Genomic DNA, 17,836 nt, shown 5'->3' with positions numbered 1-17,836 from the left:
GGAATACCTATGTACCAGTCTGGCTTAGCTTGGTCTACAAGGGGAGACGATAATGACTTCCCTTTGGAATTTTTAGTTTCCAGTGACAAACATGGAAAACCATGGTTTATTCTCTGGAAGATCACCTGAATGACAAGAGATGTGAGGCAGCTTTGGGAACATAAATCATCTGATCTCAAGCTTGTTTGGCCTATTCCGAGTGATAATCAACATAAAACCATTATTTTATGCAATGGTAACTGTAAACAAGATATTTTCTATAGGTAAAAGAAAGAGACATGTTTGAAATTATGTCATTGAAGGAGTTTTTGGGATGATGGACTAGGTCTTCTTAAGTCTTGAGAGGCAATATTCATTTCTTGGAACCTTTAACATGATTGTTATAAATAAGGAATTTTGTGTAATTAGGACCTGTGTCTATGCTGTGTATGACTCTGTGTCTGGTGCGTAGTTACATACTCTACCCATTAAGCTAAGATGCCAAGAAAACCACAAGACCATAAAAAATGAGTAGGCTGCTGGTTATTGAACCTCGGCCACATTCTATTCCTTATCATATCGATGAGGACGCAGTGTATTTGCCTCCATTGGTGAGCATTAGGTAATAGAACTGTAGTGGAGAAGCGAGTAATTCATATGAACAGGCAAATCACTCTAGTATGGGCAGTAACTACTCACAATTGCTGACCTCAACCATCTTCCCTTGGATTACATGTGTTCTTTTACCTTAATGCTTTTCACTTTAATATGAATACATCTTTACCATTCCTTCCTCTCCTAAATGCAATGTTTCAAAATTGAGAAATAAAGTTCAAAGATTTTGGACATTATATTTAGCATCTAGATACACTTTTGAGAGACTAGTAGTATTATTATTAGCACATGGAAAATTTCCAGAAATAGTTTTTATCATTTTCTATATCTTTGTAGTCCTAAAGCATCTTAATCAAATGTAGTTATTATGATCTAGCCTTCAGTCGGCAGGTGGATCATCATTAAGAGAGAAAAAATGGGGTAGTCGAAAATCTGAAAATGTATGACTGTAAAAGGTGAATTTTTACCACTTTTGAATTAAGATAAACAGAATATTACTGTTACTAATATCTACAAAAGCAAATGTCTGAATCTGGATAATAATACAAGGGAGAAAAAACATTAAGCATTTGTGTTTTCTTGGGGATGGAAAATTAATAAATTCATTTCAATGAAACTCCAAATATATATTCAAACTGAGGTTTACTATGCATGCTAGTTTCGGCTGAGGGACTCTTTGACATCAAGAGTCATCTAAATCCCACTGATAGCCCCTTTGTTAAAACATAGATATTATATTGTAGGTAATAGATAGCTTACTTTTGAATTGATTATCCATATATGTGAGCATTAATAACAAATTGGCTGAAATGGTGATTTGGGGAACCTATTACCTTTGCCGATGATATGGTAGCCTGATTACTGTTTAATGTTTTGTTATAAAAGCAAGCAAAGAGTATTTACTTAGTACTCTACATATTTTTCCTGTAGTATCAGTACATAAAGCCTCCCTGGCTGGCGCAGTGGGAGCCTTTCTTGGATTACAAGCCTAATAAAGTAACAGACAACTTTCTTTTGGATTTTTCAGTGGACAGCACTACTTACATCCATTTTCTCTCCATCACACAACTTCATTCTCGTACATTCATGGCATGAGCACATGAGCATACTGTATGGACTAGTGACATTTACCCTCTCGCACCAGTTTCTTGTATTCCTGGGTGTTGGTAGATTACATGGGGGACACTTTTGGGGTTTGGGAGGGCCTTGTCCTTCACATGTTTTTTCCTGTTCTTTGCTTGAATACTTAATATGATGAGATCCTAACTGGTAATAGCACTGACGATTCATCTTGAGAGCCCTGCCTTTTTAAGTATAATAGGAACTCTATTCATCGCATCAGAATGATGGGGGGAACTATGTAGGAAAGTAGTATCATCCGCATAGAGGGCACAGTCAGTAATCATATTGGGGCACAAGTCATTAATCATGACCAGAAATAAAAGAGGTCCAAGCACAGAGCCCTAAGGCACACCATAGGTAATATTTAATGGTTTTGACTGCTTACGATCAGATAAGTAGGAAGGAATAAATTTTAGTTCAGTATCCTTAAAACCATAATATTTCAACTTATTTATGAGAATTGTGTGATTAACACAGTCAAAAGCCGAAGAGAGATCACATAGTGAGAGAGCCAAACATTGATTACCTTCAAAAGCCTTAATGATTTGCTTTATAACATATTCAACAGCTTGGGTTGTACATTTGTTGGGTCTGAAACCAAACTGAGTCGGTGTAAATAAATAGATTTAAAGATTCAAAATAGTCCAGGATTTGGGTAAATACAACTGATTCAATGATTTAAAATAAATAGACAGCACATAAAAAACAGTAGCATCCATTTTGAAGCAGTCAACACAGCATTCAAATGATTGTTCTTCATTGAGAAATTCGTATGGGTAATCAATGGGAATACGGGGAATACATTCAGACAGTAGATTTAAAACACCACCATTTTTGTGAACTGTCTGGCAAAAGGCACTAGCGATGACATACCCAGGCACATGAAGAGAGTCAAGTTCACTCGCATTTAACCAATGTTCGTTGGCACAGATCACATGGGGTTGGTACTCATTTGCTAGAACCTCGAGGTCCAGTAATTTATTACGTATGCACTGAATGTTTATGTGCAAGAGCTTCAAATAACGGGTTATCCTTCCGGCGCTGGTGGGAGGCGTGGCTTCAAAAAAGAAAAATTTTTTTAAGATCATCACTACCACATAGCTTATACTGTTTACATAAGTTGAGTAAATTCCTTCTCTTATTCTCAAGGTCAATATTAAACCAATTTGCCCGTAGATTGGGCTTCTGTTTCAGCTGAATTAATTTCTTTGGGAATGCACATTCAAACATTAACAAGAGATGACTAAAAAAAGTTGCAAACTGTCTTTCACAATCAGTATAGGTCTGCAGGGCATCCCAGTCAGTATTATTAAGCAAAGTTATGAAGTCATGGACATGGTGTACAGTCATCTGTCTAACATACACAGTTTTGGAAGTTTGGTTATAGCTATTAACACACAGCTTAGGGTGCCATGAAAAGGAGATTGCAAAATGATCAGAGAGCATGGACTTTGAGAATACAGTCGGATTTATCAGTATTAGTTATTACATTGTCAAGACAGGCATTCAACCTAGTCGGTTCCAAATTGGCACAATATAAATCCAAGCCCCTGAGAAGAATGTCTAGCTGAGTATGATTCCTTGAATGGCAACCCATGTCAACATTTAAATCGGTTCCTATAACGATAGTTGCATGAAAATTTTGAAGATAAGTTGAAACCTTCTCAAGCTGTTCACAGAACACATCAAAGTCTCCATTAGGAGAACGATAAATAGATGCCACAATTAATCTCAGTCCTTTAAGGTACACGGCAACAATTTAAAAATGTAGATCCATACAAAAAAGATGTATATCCAACCGTTTACACGTGAGATCGTTTTTTAAATAGATGCATACACCACCATTTTTCAAGGATTTTCTACAGTAGATTGAGCCAAGAGTATATCCCATTATTTGATGTAGATCACTTTCTTGCTCCCGTAACCAGTGTTCAGAAAGACACAGAATATCATAATTTGCAGAGTTCAAGTAAATTTCCAGGTCACAAATCTTGTTTCTCAGGCACTGAACATTTAACACGAGGAAGTTGACAGAAAAAGAAGTAGAACTACCTGAGGTTTTGGGAGTTTTCAATTGGTGCACTAATCTTCCTGAGAATTCCGGCGGGATCTCGGAAAAAAATAATTGCCGAGGAAACTATTTTTTGGCCAAAACTCTGGGGACAGGAGCTTTTCACAGAAATCTTCGTCAATCGAGATATGAAAAGAGGCATAATTACCTCTGGATACCTTAAGCTGCTCGATATCTACTGATGTATCGGGGAGCTCGGGCAGGTGGTCCTTCAGATAGGACATAATTGCTTTTGTCGTGGTGTCAGGATGAAAATTCCAAACATGCACGCGAGAACATCGATTAATGCCAGAGATAGAGCACTTTTTACTAGAGGAACCCATGATGGGTGTACGGCGTCGCCGCTTATGTTGTATAACATTAAAGCTGTCAATAGAAATGTAAGAAGGTTGGCTAACGGAAGAATTTTCACCAGTGTATTCACTCAGTTGAGTGATGAGGATTTCAGCGGTAGATGCATTCCGTTTGAAGGCACGAGTTTGCGGACGTTCCGGAGCACCAACGGTAGGCTTTTTCTCTTTAAGCATTGGCGGATGAACTTGAGCATTAGGCTTGGGAACATTAGCATATTTTAAACAGTCTGCAAAAGTAGCCGCACGTTTAGGCTCTTCGGTAGTAAGTTTGCCTTCAGATTTTAACTTAGTCAATTTTTCCTTTAAAAATTCAATGTCCGACGCCATTTTGGAGATTTTATGGACAGACGCTCGGCAGTAAGAACACTTCCACTATATGTCCCGGCATTCTAATAATGCTTTTTGAGGAAGATACTTGAGTCCCGTACATTTAATGTGAAAAAATCGTGGACAACAGTGACAACAGGTAAATTTATCGGTATAATCGATAGGATCTTTACAGGAGTGACACAACAGATCAACAGCAACGGACGCCATCTTGGAAATCTATCTATATGTGTGTATATATATGTGTGTATGTATATATTTGTATGAGTATATATATGTATATGTGTGTGTGTACACATGTGTGTATATATACTCTTTTCTTTTTGATGTGCAAATCTGTGCTTAATGAATTTGTCTGTCTATATGTATTTATGTGTACATATGAATGTAACTATAAGTTTAATGCCTAATATAAAATGTATAAGACGATGGGCTAAATGGAAGAAGGGACCATTAGGTCTCAATTTCGCCCAAATAAAGACCTACCTATCTATCTATCATCAGCATACAACACTGGTATTATTCATTCATTTTTCTGTAAGCAGTTAGGTACGTCATTGATATATATTAGAAAAAGGAGTGGCCCAAGGGTTGAGCCTTGTGGAATACCTTTGTTAACTTGATATGCTTCAGATGAATATTTTGACCCATCACTGATAACACTACTTTCTGAGGGCGATTATGAATATATGACTTTGACAAGTCAAAAACATTCGAGGAGTATATTCTATTGTTTCAGGCTTCACTTCGTGGAAGTATTTAATATCCATACTAAAAAGAAAGACTCATACTTTTCCACAGATTTTATTATACGGTACAACGCATTTCACCGACTTGCGGCATAATCAGGTACAAATTTGCAGAACAGACAGAGCAAGAATATATACCCTCAGGACAGAGTGGGGGCGGGGAGGGTTGGAAGGATTTATTGAGTTTCCGAAGCCGACATTAAAAATCTAGCTGTAGATTGCGAGGTTGCCCTTCGGAACCAATCTCTGGCTACCAAACACCAAGTTGCTGAAATCATCATGTCCTCATTGAAGGAAGCAGTGCCAACAACCCGCTTTTCCAGCTTTCAGCAACATACGTCCACCCTCCGACGCCTGAAGAAGACTATTGGCAAGGAAGACCTCATCATCCAGAAAGCTGACAAGGGATCTAGTGTCGTAGTGTTGGATAACCGAGAGTATGTGGAAAAGTGCCTTGAGTTCATCAACAACAATCCTATTACTCCATTATCCAAAGACCCAACCGTGAGTTTCCAAAGTGAAGAGAAACGTGCAGTGTCCAAGTGTCAGTTTATAAATGCTAGGGAAAAATTTAGTTCAATCCAAATGAACCCCTCCTACCTTCGTCTATTTGGTGACGATCAGTGGACATATCCAGTCATAAAGCTAGCGTAACGACCTAAATGAAATCCATAAGTGATGCGAGACATGGGAGTTAGAATTAAGGTCGAGATTGTGTTTAGATACCTTTTTGGAGGAAGAATATTTCTCCTGAAAGCACTTACACCACACGACCATAAGAAAAGTTTAGTTTAATCCAAATGAACCCCTCCGCCCCCAGGTTGTACGGACTCCCCAAATTACACAAACAAGCCATACCTATTCGGCCTGTCATCTCAGCTGTGTCCACTCCTTCACACCTTCTGGCACGAAAATTAAACTTAATGCTCCGAGATCTCACAGGTTTTAAATCTAAATATGGAGTTAAAAACTCAATAGAGCTAGCCCGAAAATTGAAAGATATTGATGTCCCGGAAAAAGCGAGACTAGTCTCCTTCGACATTAGCAATTTATTTACCTGCGTACCAATATCGGAAACTTTGCTTAGGGTGGAAGAACTACTCAAGGATTCCACCATTGCCCAAAATATCTCAGACAAATTGGTCCCCTCATCAAAATGACAGTTAACCAGAATTATTTTAGTTTCAACCACACTCTTTACAGCCAAACAGGTGGGTTAGCTATGGGTTCCCCACTGTCCCCCTTCCTAGCCGAAGTCTTCCTCAATTCTGTAGAAGAACATCTTTTTAATGCTGACAATCAGCATAACAAAAATGTGGGCTATTGGTTTCATTATGTTGACGATATACTATGCCTATTGACCGGAACCAACCGACAGTTAGACTCCTTCCTTAATTTCCTAAACACTCTTCATCGGAATATCTCCTTCTCCATGGAAAAAGACGTCAACGGCACCATCAACTTCCTCGACTTGACAATCACAATTAGGGATAATAGACACGAATTTGCAATTTATAGGAAACCCACATATACAGACCACATAATTTCTAATGATTCCGCACACCACTTTTCTCACAAACACGCAGCCCTCCACTCCATGATCCACCGCCTCCTACACATCCCCCTTTCCCCCAAAAACTTCAACATTGAACTCGCGAATATCACTAATATAGCTACCAACAATGGTTTCAACCCCTAACTAGTTGACACATTACTACGGAAAAAACAAAAAGCAATGGCCATAAAAAGCATTTTCGTATCACAGCCCGCAGTATCTAAAGATTTTAAGTGGTGCTCGATCCCATTTCTGGGAGATCTTTCATATAGGATTTCCAACTGCCTACCCACCTCACTCAAAGCAGCCTTCTACCCACCCATAACCCTCTCCAAACTTCTAGCCAATGGAAAAGACACCCAGGATAGCCTTCTCAAATCAGGCATTTATAAACTGAAATGCGAGGATTGCAACAGCGTTTATGTCGGTCAGACCGGCAGGAATATCAAGTTACGAGTCAAGGAACATGCAAGGTATCACAAAAATCAGAATAACAACTCTCTCTTCGCCAAGCATTTACTAGAATTCGACCACAGCAGTGACTTTGTCCCAGAGATATTACACAAACTCCCAAAAGGATTAAAAATGGATGCTCTCGAGCAATTAGAGATTAGAAGGCACTTGGCAAACCCCAACACGACACTTTGTAATGAGCAATTGTTCCCATACCCATCCCCACTCCTCTCCGAGAAACTAGCCTGGAAATGGTCAAAACAACCCATCAACGCACCTGCGAGCCCCCACCCCTCTCAGGTCCTTCCAACCCTCCCCGCACCCACTCTGTCCTGAGGGTATATATTCTTGCTCTGTCTGTTTTGCAAATCTGTACCTGATGATGCCGCAAGTCGGTGAAACGCGTTGTACCATATAATGAAATCAGTGGAAAAGTACGAGCCTTTCTTTTTAGTATGGACATTTCAGGAGTTTTCTGTTTAGAATCTAACGAAGTATGCTGTCGATTGCCTGACATATGGCAGTTGTGGTAGACCTTTCAGATCTAAATACATGCTGAGAATTTGAAAGTAGGAAGTTTTTTTCGAGATAAGATGCTATTTGTATATACATGGCTTTTTCAAATATTTTAGCTAATAAATTTTGGATGGCTATTGGTCTGTAGTTGCTCTAATCATTAACTCAGCAATGGTTTTTATGTACGGGCACTACTTATGATTCTTTTAATTGGGATGAGAAAATCCCTTGTATCAAGGATTCATTAATCAAAAATAAAAGGGGTGCTTTTATGGCTTCAAAACAATAATGAACAACTTTACCAGGAATTTCATCTGGGCCAGTACTGGATTTGTGTCTGAGTGAGGAGACATTGTTTTTAGATTGGCTTCAGAACAGGGCTCGGCAAACATTGACGATGGTGCATTTGCAGAAAGCAAATTGTATCGTGGGTACAGAACATAATTACCATCAAATAGGTACTCGGTGGTTTCTGGCCATTTTTAAGTTTTTCCAGTACTTCAAGTAAATACAGGTTCCTATACATACCTGTAGGTTCTGCATGATCAGCAAAATTACATGGACATGTACAATAGCAATTTAAATAACTTTGAGGTAATAAACCACAACACCTGAAGCCACCCCACACTACTCGGTGACTTTGACCAAGGTAATTTTTAAAATTAATTTTGCATTCAAGCGAGCACAGTGAATGAAGTGCCAGTTGCAAAGTGCATTCACCCTCCCGAAACCTATGGTTCCAGTCCAGGTGTGAGGAGGAGGCAAGGAAAACCTGCGGAAATGGTAGATTACCAATAAAAATAATGTGTGCTTGTGTGAGATGATAATCCACAGAGACAGAGCTACTTTTGAAAAAATGATGATGCTCAGTACTTCTTAGAAGAGCTTCCATCCTATGCTTTTCTCTCTGACTCAACTGGCAGTGGCCTTCAGCCCTTAAATCCTGTTTTGTGCTATAGAGGGAGAGGACCTCGGAACTAATATGAAGTAAGTGGAAAGTTTTGCAGAACAAAGAATTTGGGTAAGTTGCAAAGACCATTATCACTACTTGAGGGCCAAACATTTCCTGATTTAATCATTGCTAATATTCCACAGATGAAAAGATAAAGCAGCGTAACATCAATGACATATTTGTAAGCTGCCAGCCAAAAAAGGCTTATCAAATTGAAAATCACAATTATGATTGATAAAGATAGCTACTTACCATCAACAATTCATTATTATTTTTGTGGAATGATTACACATAAAGCAATTGAGTACTAAGGGACGGTGGGTGCCAAAGACATCTCAAAAATGTGAGGGCTGTTGAAAATAAGTAAGAGGAGCTGCGAGCGTGATGCGCATTGAGGGGGACTACTTTTGGTGTCACAAAGTCCTCTGGTGCAAATGTGTGGCATCTTAGGGAGCATGAATGGACAATGGTAGGATTTGGTGGGTGGGGCCATGGGTGATATGTTTTCCAAAGGGTGCCCCTGGATCCTCTTCTGGCTGGTGACATGGCAAAGGAGGGGGCACCACGATAGAGCCGCCACCATTGTGGGAACCTCATCCCATTCCCACAATTTTTCTGCAGCCACCCAGAGGATGGGAATGACCATGGCTCTACAAATCGAGTACACCCAACTGCTATTTATGCAATGAGTCAAGCATATCCTAACAATTATTCAAATTAATCACTAGGGAACCCGGAAATTCAATTGCTGGTGCCTAGATCATCCACTATAGCTAGGTTGCAAGATCCATGATTGAAAAAAATGCACTTCAGGGAAACCCAAGATCTCTCAAGATTCAACCCTTATCGGGTGCAAAATAATTTCAACGCATGGAGCAAAAGTTTTTCACAGTTCAGGAAATGTAGTATTCTTAAATCCCAGCCAAATTTCTATGCCTCTTATCAAAATATTATCATCCAATCCTTAATATAGAGAGCATTATCAAAGTTTTGGAGCAGTTTTTGAGCTAAAATTTTATCAGAGAAAAATATTGGGTAAAAGTTTGCTCCTTAATTCTTGAGATGAACTTCAAAGAGTTTGTTTTTGACTCTCTGAGATGAGAGTGAACTTTTAGCAGGCAAAGGGAGCATAAAGGTAAGGAGAGGGGTGGAGGGAAAGATGGCCAGAAAGGAAGGGGTCGGCTAGCCAGAGGACACCTAGTCAGGGGGGAGGTGTACAGTGGGAGCATGACGTGCATTTTTCTCCTCCGCCTTCCCTGAGGTGTGCTCCAAATGGAATGTTCAAATTCCCTCACATTTACATGGGTGAAATCACTTTGTGAGAAACCACAGATCAAAATCAATCAAACATCACAACAACCCTCCCCTGCATCCAGTACCTCTGCAAGAAACAACATTTTTACAACATGTGACAAAATCTCAGGAAGAATTCACAGGTCATGGAAATGAAACAATCGCTACCACAGACACAAGCATGGGTATAAGAAAAATTGCCCATTCGGGATGATGTTGTGGGGGAAAATCTTGCGCAAAATATGCTCATTCTACAGGGGCCAACATTGGGAGCTTTAAGTAATGCATGCATAATTATCAGTGAAAATAAATATTGAGTGAAAAAGTAAGGCATCGCAGTCGCGCTATATGACAAAGAAATTGAGTGTTGTATTTTTTCATCCAACTTTATTTATTACTCGAGCTTCTTACATTAAGTCACTCATTAGTTTGCACTCCTTGCACAACAGACATGAACACTCAAAGGGTGTAGGAAATGACACAAATTACAGAATTTACCATCAATATTTCTCACAATGCATATCTATTTTGATGGAATTCATTACTAGTACTTTGAAACATCAAAGTCATACTGGAATTTGTTAGATCCATGAATGACTATACAACAATAGTTGACCCAAGATTTAAATACACATGATGTATTGCTGGATTTCATGGTACCTTAATTAATCACTAGAAATACCCAACATTATATTAAAAAATGTATTCACTAAAATTAATACCACATCATTTTGAAAAGTTAAAACAGATATAGACCATCATAAATGCACTTGGATTCAATGAATAAACCAGAGAAGTCTCCATGAAATGCCAATGGTTTCTGATATGAAGAAAACCTTTGGCACAGGAAGGATAGAAAAGCCACATAAAACTTCAATCTGCTTATTTACTTGTTAGGGCATTGTAATTATGACAAATTGATATGCAAATCATACTCATTACACTCAAAAGTTCTAACACATATGTAACACCACTTCAATTTCTATAAATACAAATTTTTACCTTATATTAGAAAGTATACCTATCAAAGCTACTATCAATTAACTGACTCCCTCTTGCTTACTTATTACAAATGTGTAAATAACAATCCTCAAACAGCATATAAATATACATTAATTCAGGTCCAAAATAACTAGAACAACATCCTAAATTATACCATCATAATGTTTTAAAAAACCTAAACCCAAATTAGTAGGAACACATCACAAAATATGATAAAAATAATATCAAATCACCATAAGTAAAACTGTTTCAGCTAAAAGTGTAGCATTAACCTTTGGTGAGTTTCAATGATTAAATGTTTTAGGGCTAAAGATATCTCTCCTGAAATGCGCCCGGATATTGAAAGGGACTGAGGGTAGCATCCCCTCTAAGGTGAAAATGACTGTACAATGAGCATTTTTAAATGTTAGAATAGGGAAGAAGGGAGAAATGTCATTTTTAATTTGTGACCTTTGTTAATGGTAGTAAATGATGAGAATGGTTGATAATGTCATATGTTTCTTAATCATTTTGGGAATACAAAATTAGTGCAGTAATTTTTAAATCACTCAACGGCGGAAGGAAAATTGCTTTGTCCTTAAATTTACTATTTATCCAGGAACAAATTATTTGCAACCCAGTAGCCATAGAAATTTATTGTTATGAAATCCCCAAAAAGAGATCTCCTGCACCCACATGTCTCATATGCCAGAAAACATATCTTTTCCCACAAATATTCTGTATCAAAATTAGGATTTGTCTCAAACACAGAAATTCAGCATATTGAGATTGATGAATACTCCAACATGCTTTCTTATCTGACGTTCTTAACATTGCAGAAGTAACTGCAAAAGACATCTCATCTCTACATGCACATTACTGGCATAGTAAAGAGAAGTAGACTTTGAGGAAAAACTACAGAAAAATCAGAAATGTTAATGCTTCGGTGTATGGCTATGTAGAAGAAAACTACAGGGTACCCCATTATATTGAAAATCCTTGAAACTCTAAGCCTTTAAAACAGAACCATGACTTGCTATGTTTCAAGCAAACTTTGGTCCTTTAATTATAAACCAGAGGCACTCAAAAACTTATATTACCTTATATGAAACTTCTGACACAGATGACATATTTCAATTCATCATGGAGAAACACTTTGGCATTAAAACTTAATAATTCAGGATGATGTCTCAGGCAAGAATTGCCAAACGTCACAATACAAACAGGATTTTCGTGTTGGCCATCACTAATTATGAGAATAAATCATCATTTATGGAAGATACCCCTGTTTATTATCAAACTGCAATGGAACTGCAGCTTTCCAACACTTAATCTTTTGAATACCATGCTGAATGTTTCCAGCGTGTGACTCAGAGGGCTCAGTTATATATCTTTGGTGACAAGGGATAAATGATTTTCCAGCATTAAACTTAACTGGGAAGCAAATGTAATGCAGTACTTTGTCTGACATTAAAAATTTAACAAGAATGTGATTTTAAACTTTTCCAAGGAGCACTCAAATCATAACACAATTTGTCTTTATAATATCTAACATCATTCTTTCATAGGAAATATAGAAAGCAGATACTTTGGCCACAAATTAAACACAAACTGAGCTCATTGGAGAATCATGCACAGATGGCATGAACAATCAGATAACCAGGGCACCGCAGGAGACTGAGGCAAAAGGGGCTCCTCTTACTTTGGCCTCAAATAAAGAGGAATTGACTGCTGAGGAGGTCTCAGAGGTCAGTTGTAGGCTCAGCTCATTTTAAGTTGGGCAATCTTTGGAATCTAGTCCTCAAAGTGATAAGGTTTAAGAAGTGGTGGGTTTCAGGTGAGACTGAGTAGATGTCCCTCATGTTTATAAACTTCACACGCCTCCACGTTAAACCAGGTGAAGTTGAAATAATAACAGCTGATTCTAAAATATCAGTTAATTTTCAGCTGCAGCTGACAGTAGCCTGGTGAAGAGAGCATTCACTTGGTGGGTGGCCATGTTGATTCAGGATGGCCCATCTGTTCACCCTCGGCACTCAAGCTGTGCAATTTCTTTGGGAGCCACATATTCCTGGGCCACTGCACAGGGAATAAGGAACCACCCCAATCAATGGGTCAGGAATGGACCCTGTCCTAATGAGTGAATTTCACACGGCACTGAGGTACTTTGGGCCACCACCAATCAAACCAGTGCTCAGATTGATTACCAAGGTGATCACTGAGGTTTGAATGCTAGGGAGCATGAGGGTGTCATCATCCTAGCCTCCATGACGGCGTTAACAATGACCCGATGACTGCTGGTAACATTTAACGGTATCATCTTCTCTAATATAGCAACACTTTAAATTTAGCCTTTCTTAACAACATAGTATCCATTGCAATAAAAAAAGGAAGGTTTGTGCACACACTTTTGCTTTCAGTAATTGCTTGTTTGTGCTTCCAGTAATCATTACATACACCTATTTTCCTTCTACCCTACATGCATAGAGCGGCTTTACTCTTGATGCTCATGTGTATAAATCAAATGTCTTGTGACTAGTAGAAATGAGATCATATACTGCTTGATTATGAAAATCAAAGTGCTAACAAGCGCTGCATACCTTTGATATGTGTAATCACTCCACATACATAGACTACTGATGACTATGAAATATTAACAATACCTTTGGTGTATTACCGTAAATAATTAAAAATGCTGAAGTTACAATGGTGCCTACTAATAACTGCCATCACAATGTCACGAAAAAACTGCCCTGAGCATATTTCTGTATTGCGCTTCAATGCAAAATGACTAGCTTGACTTACACGAGGAGTGAAATGATTCAGATGCACGGGTTGAGGGAAGGGGGAAGGGTGTGAAGTTTTTCTGCCACTCTAAGGCACCCATCCGACCCTGGCACCCATGGCACCCTGAACAGACGCCCACCTGGCATGCACACGCACACCTTGAACTGCGGCTGGGGGCCCACTTTGCCTCCCCTCCTTGGCCTCGAAGCTGCTATGCCACCTCCCACGTGAGAAGAGTTTACCTCACTTCCCGTTCCCCAGGGAATTCCATACATGCCATACTTCTTGACAAAATGGCCTCGGGCTTCGCTTCCCGGATGCAAGGCAGAGGTATGACCCTTGGTGACCCGCAGCATGCCGTAGGGCACCCTCCTCATGTCTCCTAACATCTGCTTCACGGTCCTATGCAAGCGCCGTGCCTTCACGCGCCTCACTGGAGTCAGCATCTTCCCCGATTCCATCCACCCACCCTGTGGCTGGAAGTGCGTCCTCCGATGCTGATTGTCTGCCTGGGATAAATGAGCAATTGAGAGTCCAATTGAAGCAAGTCCCTCTTCTACGCAAGGGAGATGTTACCTTTTCTCCCCCGGGAAAATAGTCACCGGAGAGCTGGTTCAAACTGAAGTCTTGGTTAAAGCCATTGAAAAGCATCACTGAGAAAATGGAGGATCCCGGAACAATTGCATTTTGGGAATGAAACGACCAAGACAAGTCCACATCCTGTTGGGGTTGGATACAGAGCCAGACTAAATTCATATCCCTCTGGTAGAATTTCAACAAACAATTAAACATGTAATTACCTAAAGCAAGATTTTTTCATGCGTATAAGTTTTTATGAAAATGAATAATTGGAGATCAGCACATATATGTTGCCTTCGAACACATTTGCAGATATTTATGGATTTATGTAATGCGCACAAAAACACAATTCAGTTATACTTGCAATTAGTACAATTTCTAGGTTACACATTTGCCATGATGAACTGTTTCAATCCAAAGCAAAACCATGAATATCAAATTTGATACTTTTTGACATGTTTTTCTTACTTGTTAGGCATAAATGCCTTGAATGGGCATCCATCACTTCTCGGAGAAACCTTATCATCTGGAGCAATGTCAGGTCATATCAAGACGGACAATTTTCACAAAATCTAGTGCGGTAAATGGAAACTAGTGAAGAAAGTTTGCTTTCCCGTAGAACTGACCTCGCATATTTTCCATTTAGCTAATTTCTGTAAGATTTCATGACAAATGCAAATTTGGGAACATCTTATTTTTAAAATTTGTTGCCTCAGGCATAACTTTATGAAATTTGCATGACATATTGAAATGAAATAATTTACTTTGCAATTCCACACACTTCATTTAATTGTACCTACCTAAAATTCCTATTTCTGTTAAAGACATTAAAAACCTGGTGGTTGACCTTGAAGTTGCCCTTCAGAAAGAAAACATGGCGGTTAAACAAGTTGCTTCCCAGGAGCTCCTTAAATTCTCACAACTAGAAGTAAAAAAGAAAAAGTATTCTACCGAGTACGAGGCCCTAAAGTCCATTAAACATTCAGTGACATATAAAAATTTGATCATCCAAAAAGCAGATAAAGGCAGCGCAGTGGTTGTATTAGAACGAAATACCTACATCACAAATTGCAAAGATTTCATCAGGGACCATAATGTTAAAGTACTTCGTTCAGACACAACCCCCAAATTTCAACAAGAAATTAAGAAAGTGATTAAATCTTGTGATACGTTATTCAAAAGTTGTGAAATGTTGAAACTAGTGCAAATGAATCCCTCAGCACCACGGTTTTTCGGGCAACCTAAAGTTCACAAAAATCGGATTCCGATCAGACCTGTAGTATCAAATATGTCAGCTCCCAACCACATACTAACGAAAAAGCTTAATGTACTCTTCAGGGAGGTTTCCAAATTTTCCACGGAATATGGTGTAGTGAATTCCTTGGACCCTGTCAACAAACTTATGAAAAAGGTCAACCCGAAAAAGTGCATGCTTGTTTCCTTTGATGTACGCAACCTTTTCACCAACATGCCACCCATGGAAGCGGTGAACCTTGCCGAAGACGTCCTCATCCGGAAATCCATCCCAGTGCCAGTTATCAGTGAACTCTGTGTATTACTTAAGACGTGTGTTTCCCAAAATTATTTCATTTCTAATGGTAAATAATTCCAAAAACCCAATGGCTTAGCCATGGGCTTGCCCTTGTCCCCACTCCTGGCCAATATTTATATCAATTTTGAAAAAGTTTTGTTCTCCTCAGCTCACCCTCTCATTAATAATGCATTTTGTTGGTTTAGATAAGTAGACGATGGACAGGTTCTGATAGGCAACTAGATCAGTTTCTAACACATCTAAATTCTATCAATTCTAATGTACAATTCACGTGTGAAAAAGAGGAAAAAGGTTCCCTGAATTCCCTCAACCTATCCGTTTCTAAAGACAAAGACAGGTAACAGTATTCCATTTTTAGGAAAGAAATGTACACGGACCAATTAATTAATTCCTCTTCAAGGCATTACTTCACCCAAAAGCTTCCGGCATTTCATGCAATGATCTACCATTTAACCTCTATCCCTATGTCAAAATTCAATGTAAATAAGGAACTTAATGTAATTAAAACGTTAGCAGTAAACAATGGTTATTCAGAGGATCTAATTAATTAACTTTACCAGAATAAACTTACAAAAATAGCCTTAAGCCACATTTACAACCCCGAACATTTAAAAGATCACACTGCCAAATGGCGGAGAATACTGTATCTTGGGACTATTTCTCAAAAAGTAATTAAAAGTTTTCCTGAAGAAATAATTAAATGTGCCTTTTACAGTGGTTCATGTCTTAAGAACCTGATCTCTCACACTAAAGACAAAGTCCCCAAAAACGAGAGGAGTGGAGTGTATGAGCTAAAGTGCTCAGAATGTAACACAAAGTATATTGGGCAAACGGGACGGGAATTTAAAGAAAGAATTAAAGAATCATAAGTTTCTTGACACCAACACCAAACATGTGTAAAAAATGAGAACATAACATCCCTCTTTGCAAAGCACCTCATCGAAAGTGACCACAAAGGTGACTTAGTGACAAAAATTATTCATTTTGAAAATGAAGGTCAAAGGCTCGATGCTTTGGAGTAGTTAGAAATTTTGAAATGTGTCCGTTGGAAAGATGAACATGCCAACAAAATTTTGTATCCCTCCCACTCCCCACTCCTAGACCTACCACTCTTCTAAGTCAAAAGATGTAATTCTCTTTTCTTCCCAGCTACATTGTAACCTTTTCACTTCTCCAACCTCCCTCCCTCTCTGACCAAACCCCCCCCCTCCCTCGATCAGAAGGCATGCATACCTGTAGATGATGACGTTCAACGTCGAAACCTGGGTTGTGTTTTTTTAAATTAAGTGTGTGCAATTACAAAGTAAATTATTTCATTTCAATCGTATTTTTATGCAAGGAAAAACCTCAGGAATCATTCAAGGTAATTCACACTCCCTTCCCTCAAGACGGCAATACAAAACACAAATTCAACTCTCATAAGAGTTTAATTCCAAGTACTTAGCACCAGATTCAATCTTTGTGCATTTTCCTAATGTGCACCAATACCAACAAAATAAATAAGTCGCTGTATAGTTCCAATTACTTTGTCCCTTAATGTACTTCTTTCAAGCACAGTTAGTCCAAGTTCCAATTGCATTCATTACGTTCTCTTGTGACTCCCAGTCGGGTAATTTCATGATGCCACCAACCAACTACCACCGAGTAACATGAGTGGCATTAAGTATAATCCCTACGACTCAGGCTTCTGCAAGTACAAGCCAAGTGGGTGGGTGAAGAAGTACTCACTCAGAGCTAGGCACCAGATAATTAGGGCCACATCCTGAGGCATCTCTCCCTCAGACATATGCTGCACTTAACACTCCACACCATACCATACAACCATGTTGCCGGCTTGCTGTTAAACCCCATGATGATCATCTTAAAAAACAGTGTTACCAAAAGGAGTTGCAAGCACAAATTTTACATATTCACTCCTTTCTCTTTTGCTAAATAAATTCAATCTCCACCAC

At 38.8% G+C, this 17,836-nt stretch overlaps 1 protein-coding gene across 3 annotated transcripts in view; it reads right to left on the bottom strand.

Moving 5' to 3' along the window:
- Window positions 1-2,488: 2,488 nt before the first annotated feature.
- Window positions 2,489-17,836, bottom strand: part of Scgbeta (sarcoglycan beta) — a 39,764-nt gene continuing 24,416 nt past the window's right edge. For 2 of the 3 annotated variants that reach the window (XM_071595210.1, XM_071595209.1), the window contains exon 7: window positions 10,372-14,262. In XM_071595210.1, coding sequence (XP_071451311.1) covers window positions 13,789-14,262 — 474 coding nt within the window. In that variant the 3' untranslated portion in view covers window positions 10,372-13,788. Of the gene's footprint in view, window positions 2,774-10,371; window positions 14,263-17,836 lie in introns of those variants that run through there. The other variant, XM_071595211.1, reaches the window with a different exon arrangement.

This window comes from Hetaerina americana, unplaced genomic scaffold (assembly GCF_022747635.1).
Source record: "Hetaerina americana unplaced genomic scaffold, ioHetAmer1.1.p SCAF_7, whole genome shotgun sequence".
Taxonomy (NCBI): Eukaryota; Metazoa; Arthropoda; class Insecta; order Odonata; family Calopterygidae; genus Hetaerina; species Hetaerina americana.
The sequence above is the reverse complement of the archived record's forward strand: the minus strand, read 5'-3'. Positions and strand labels throughout refer to the sequence as shown.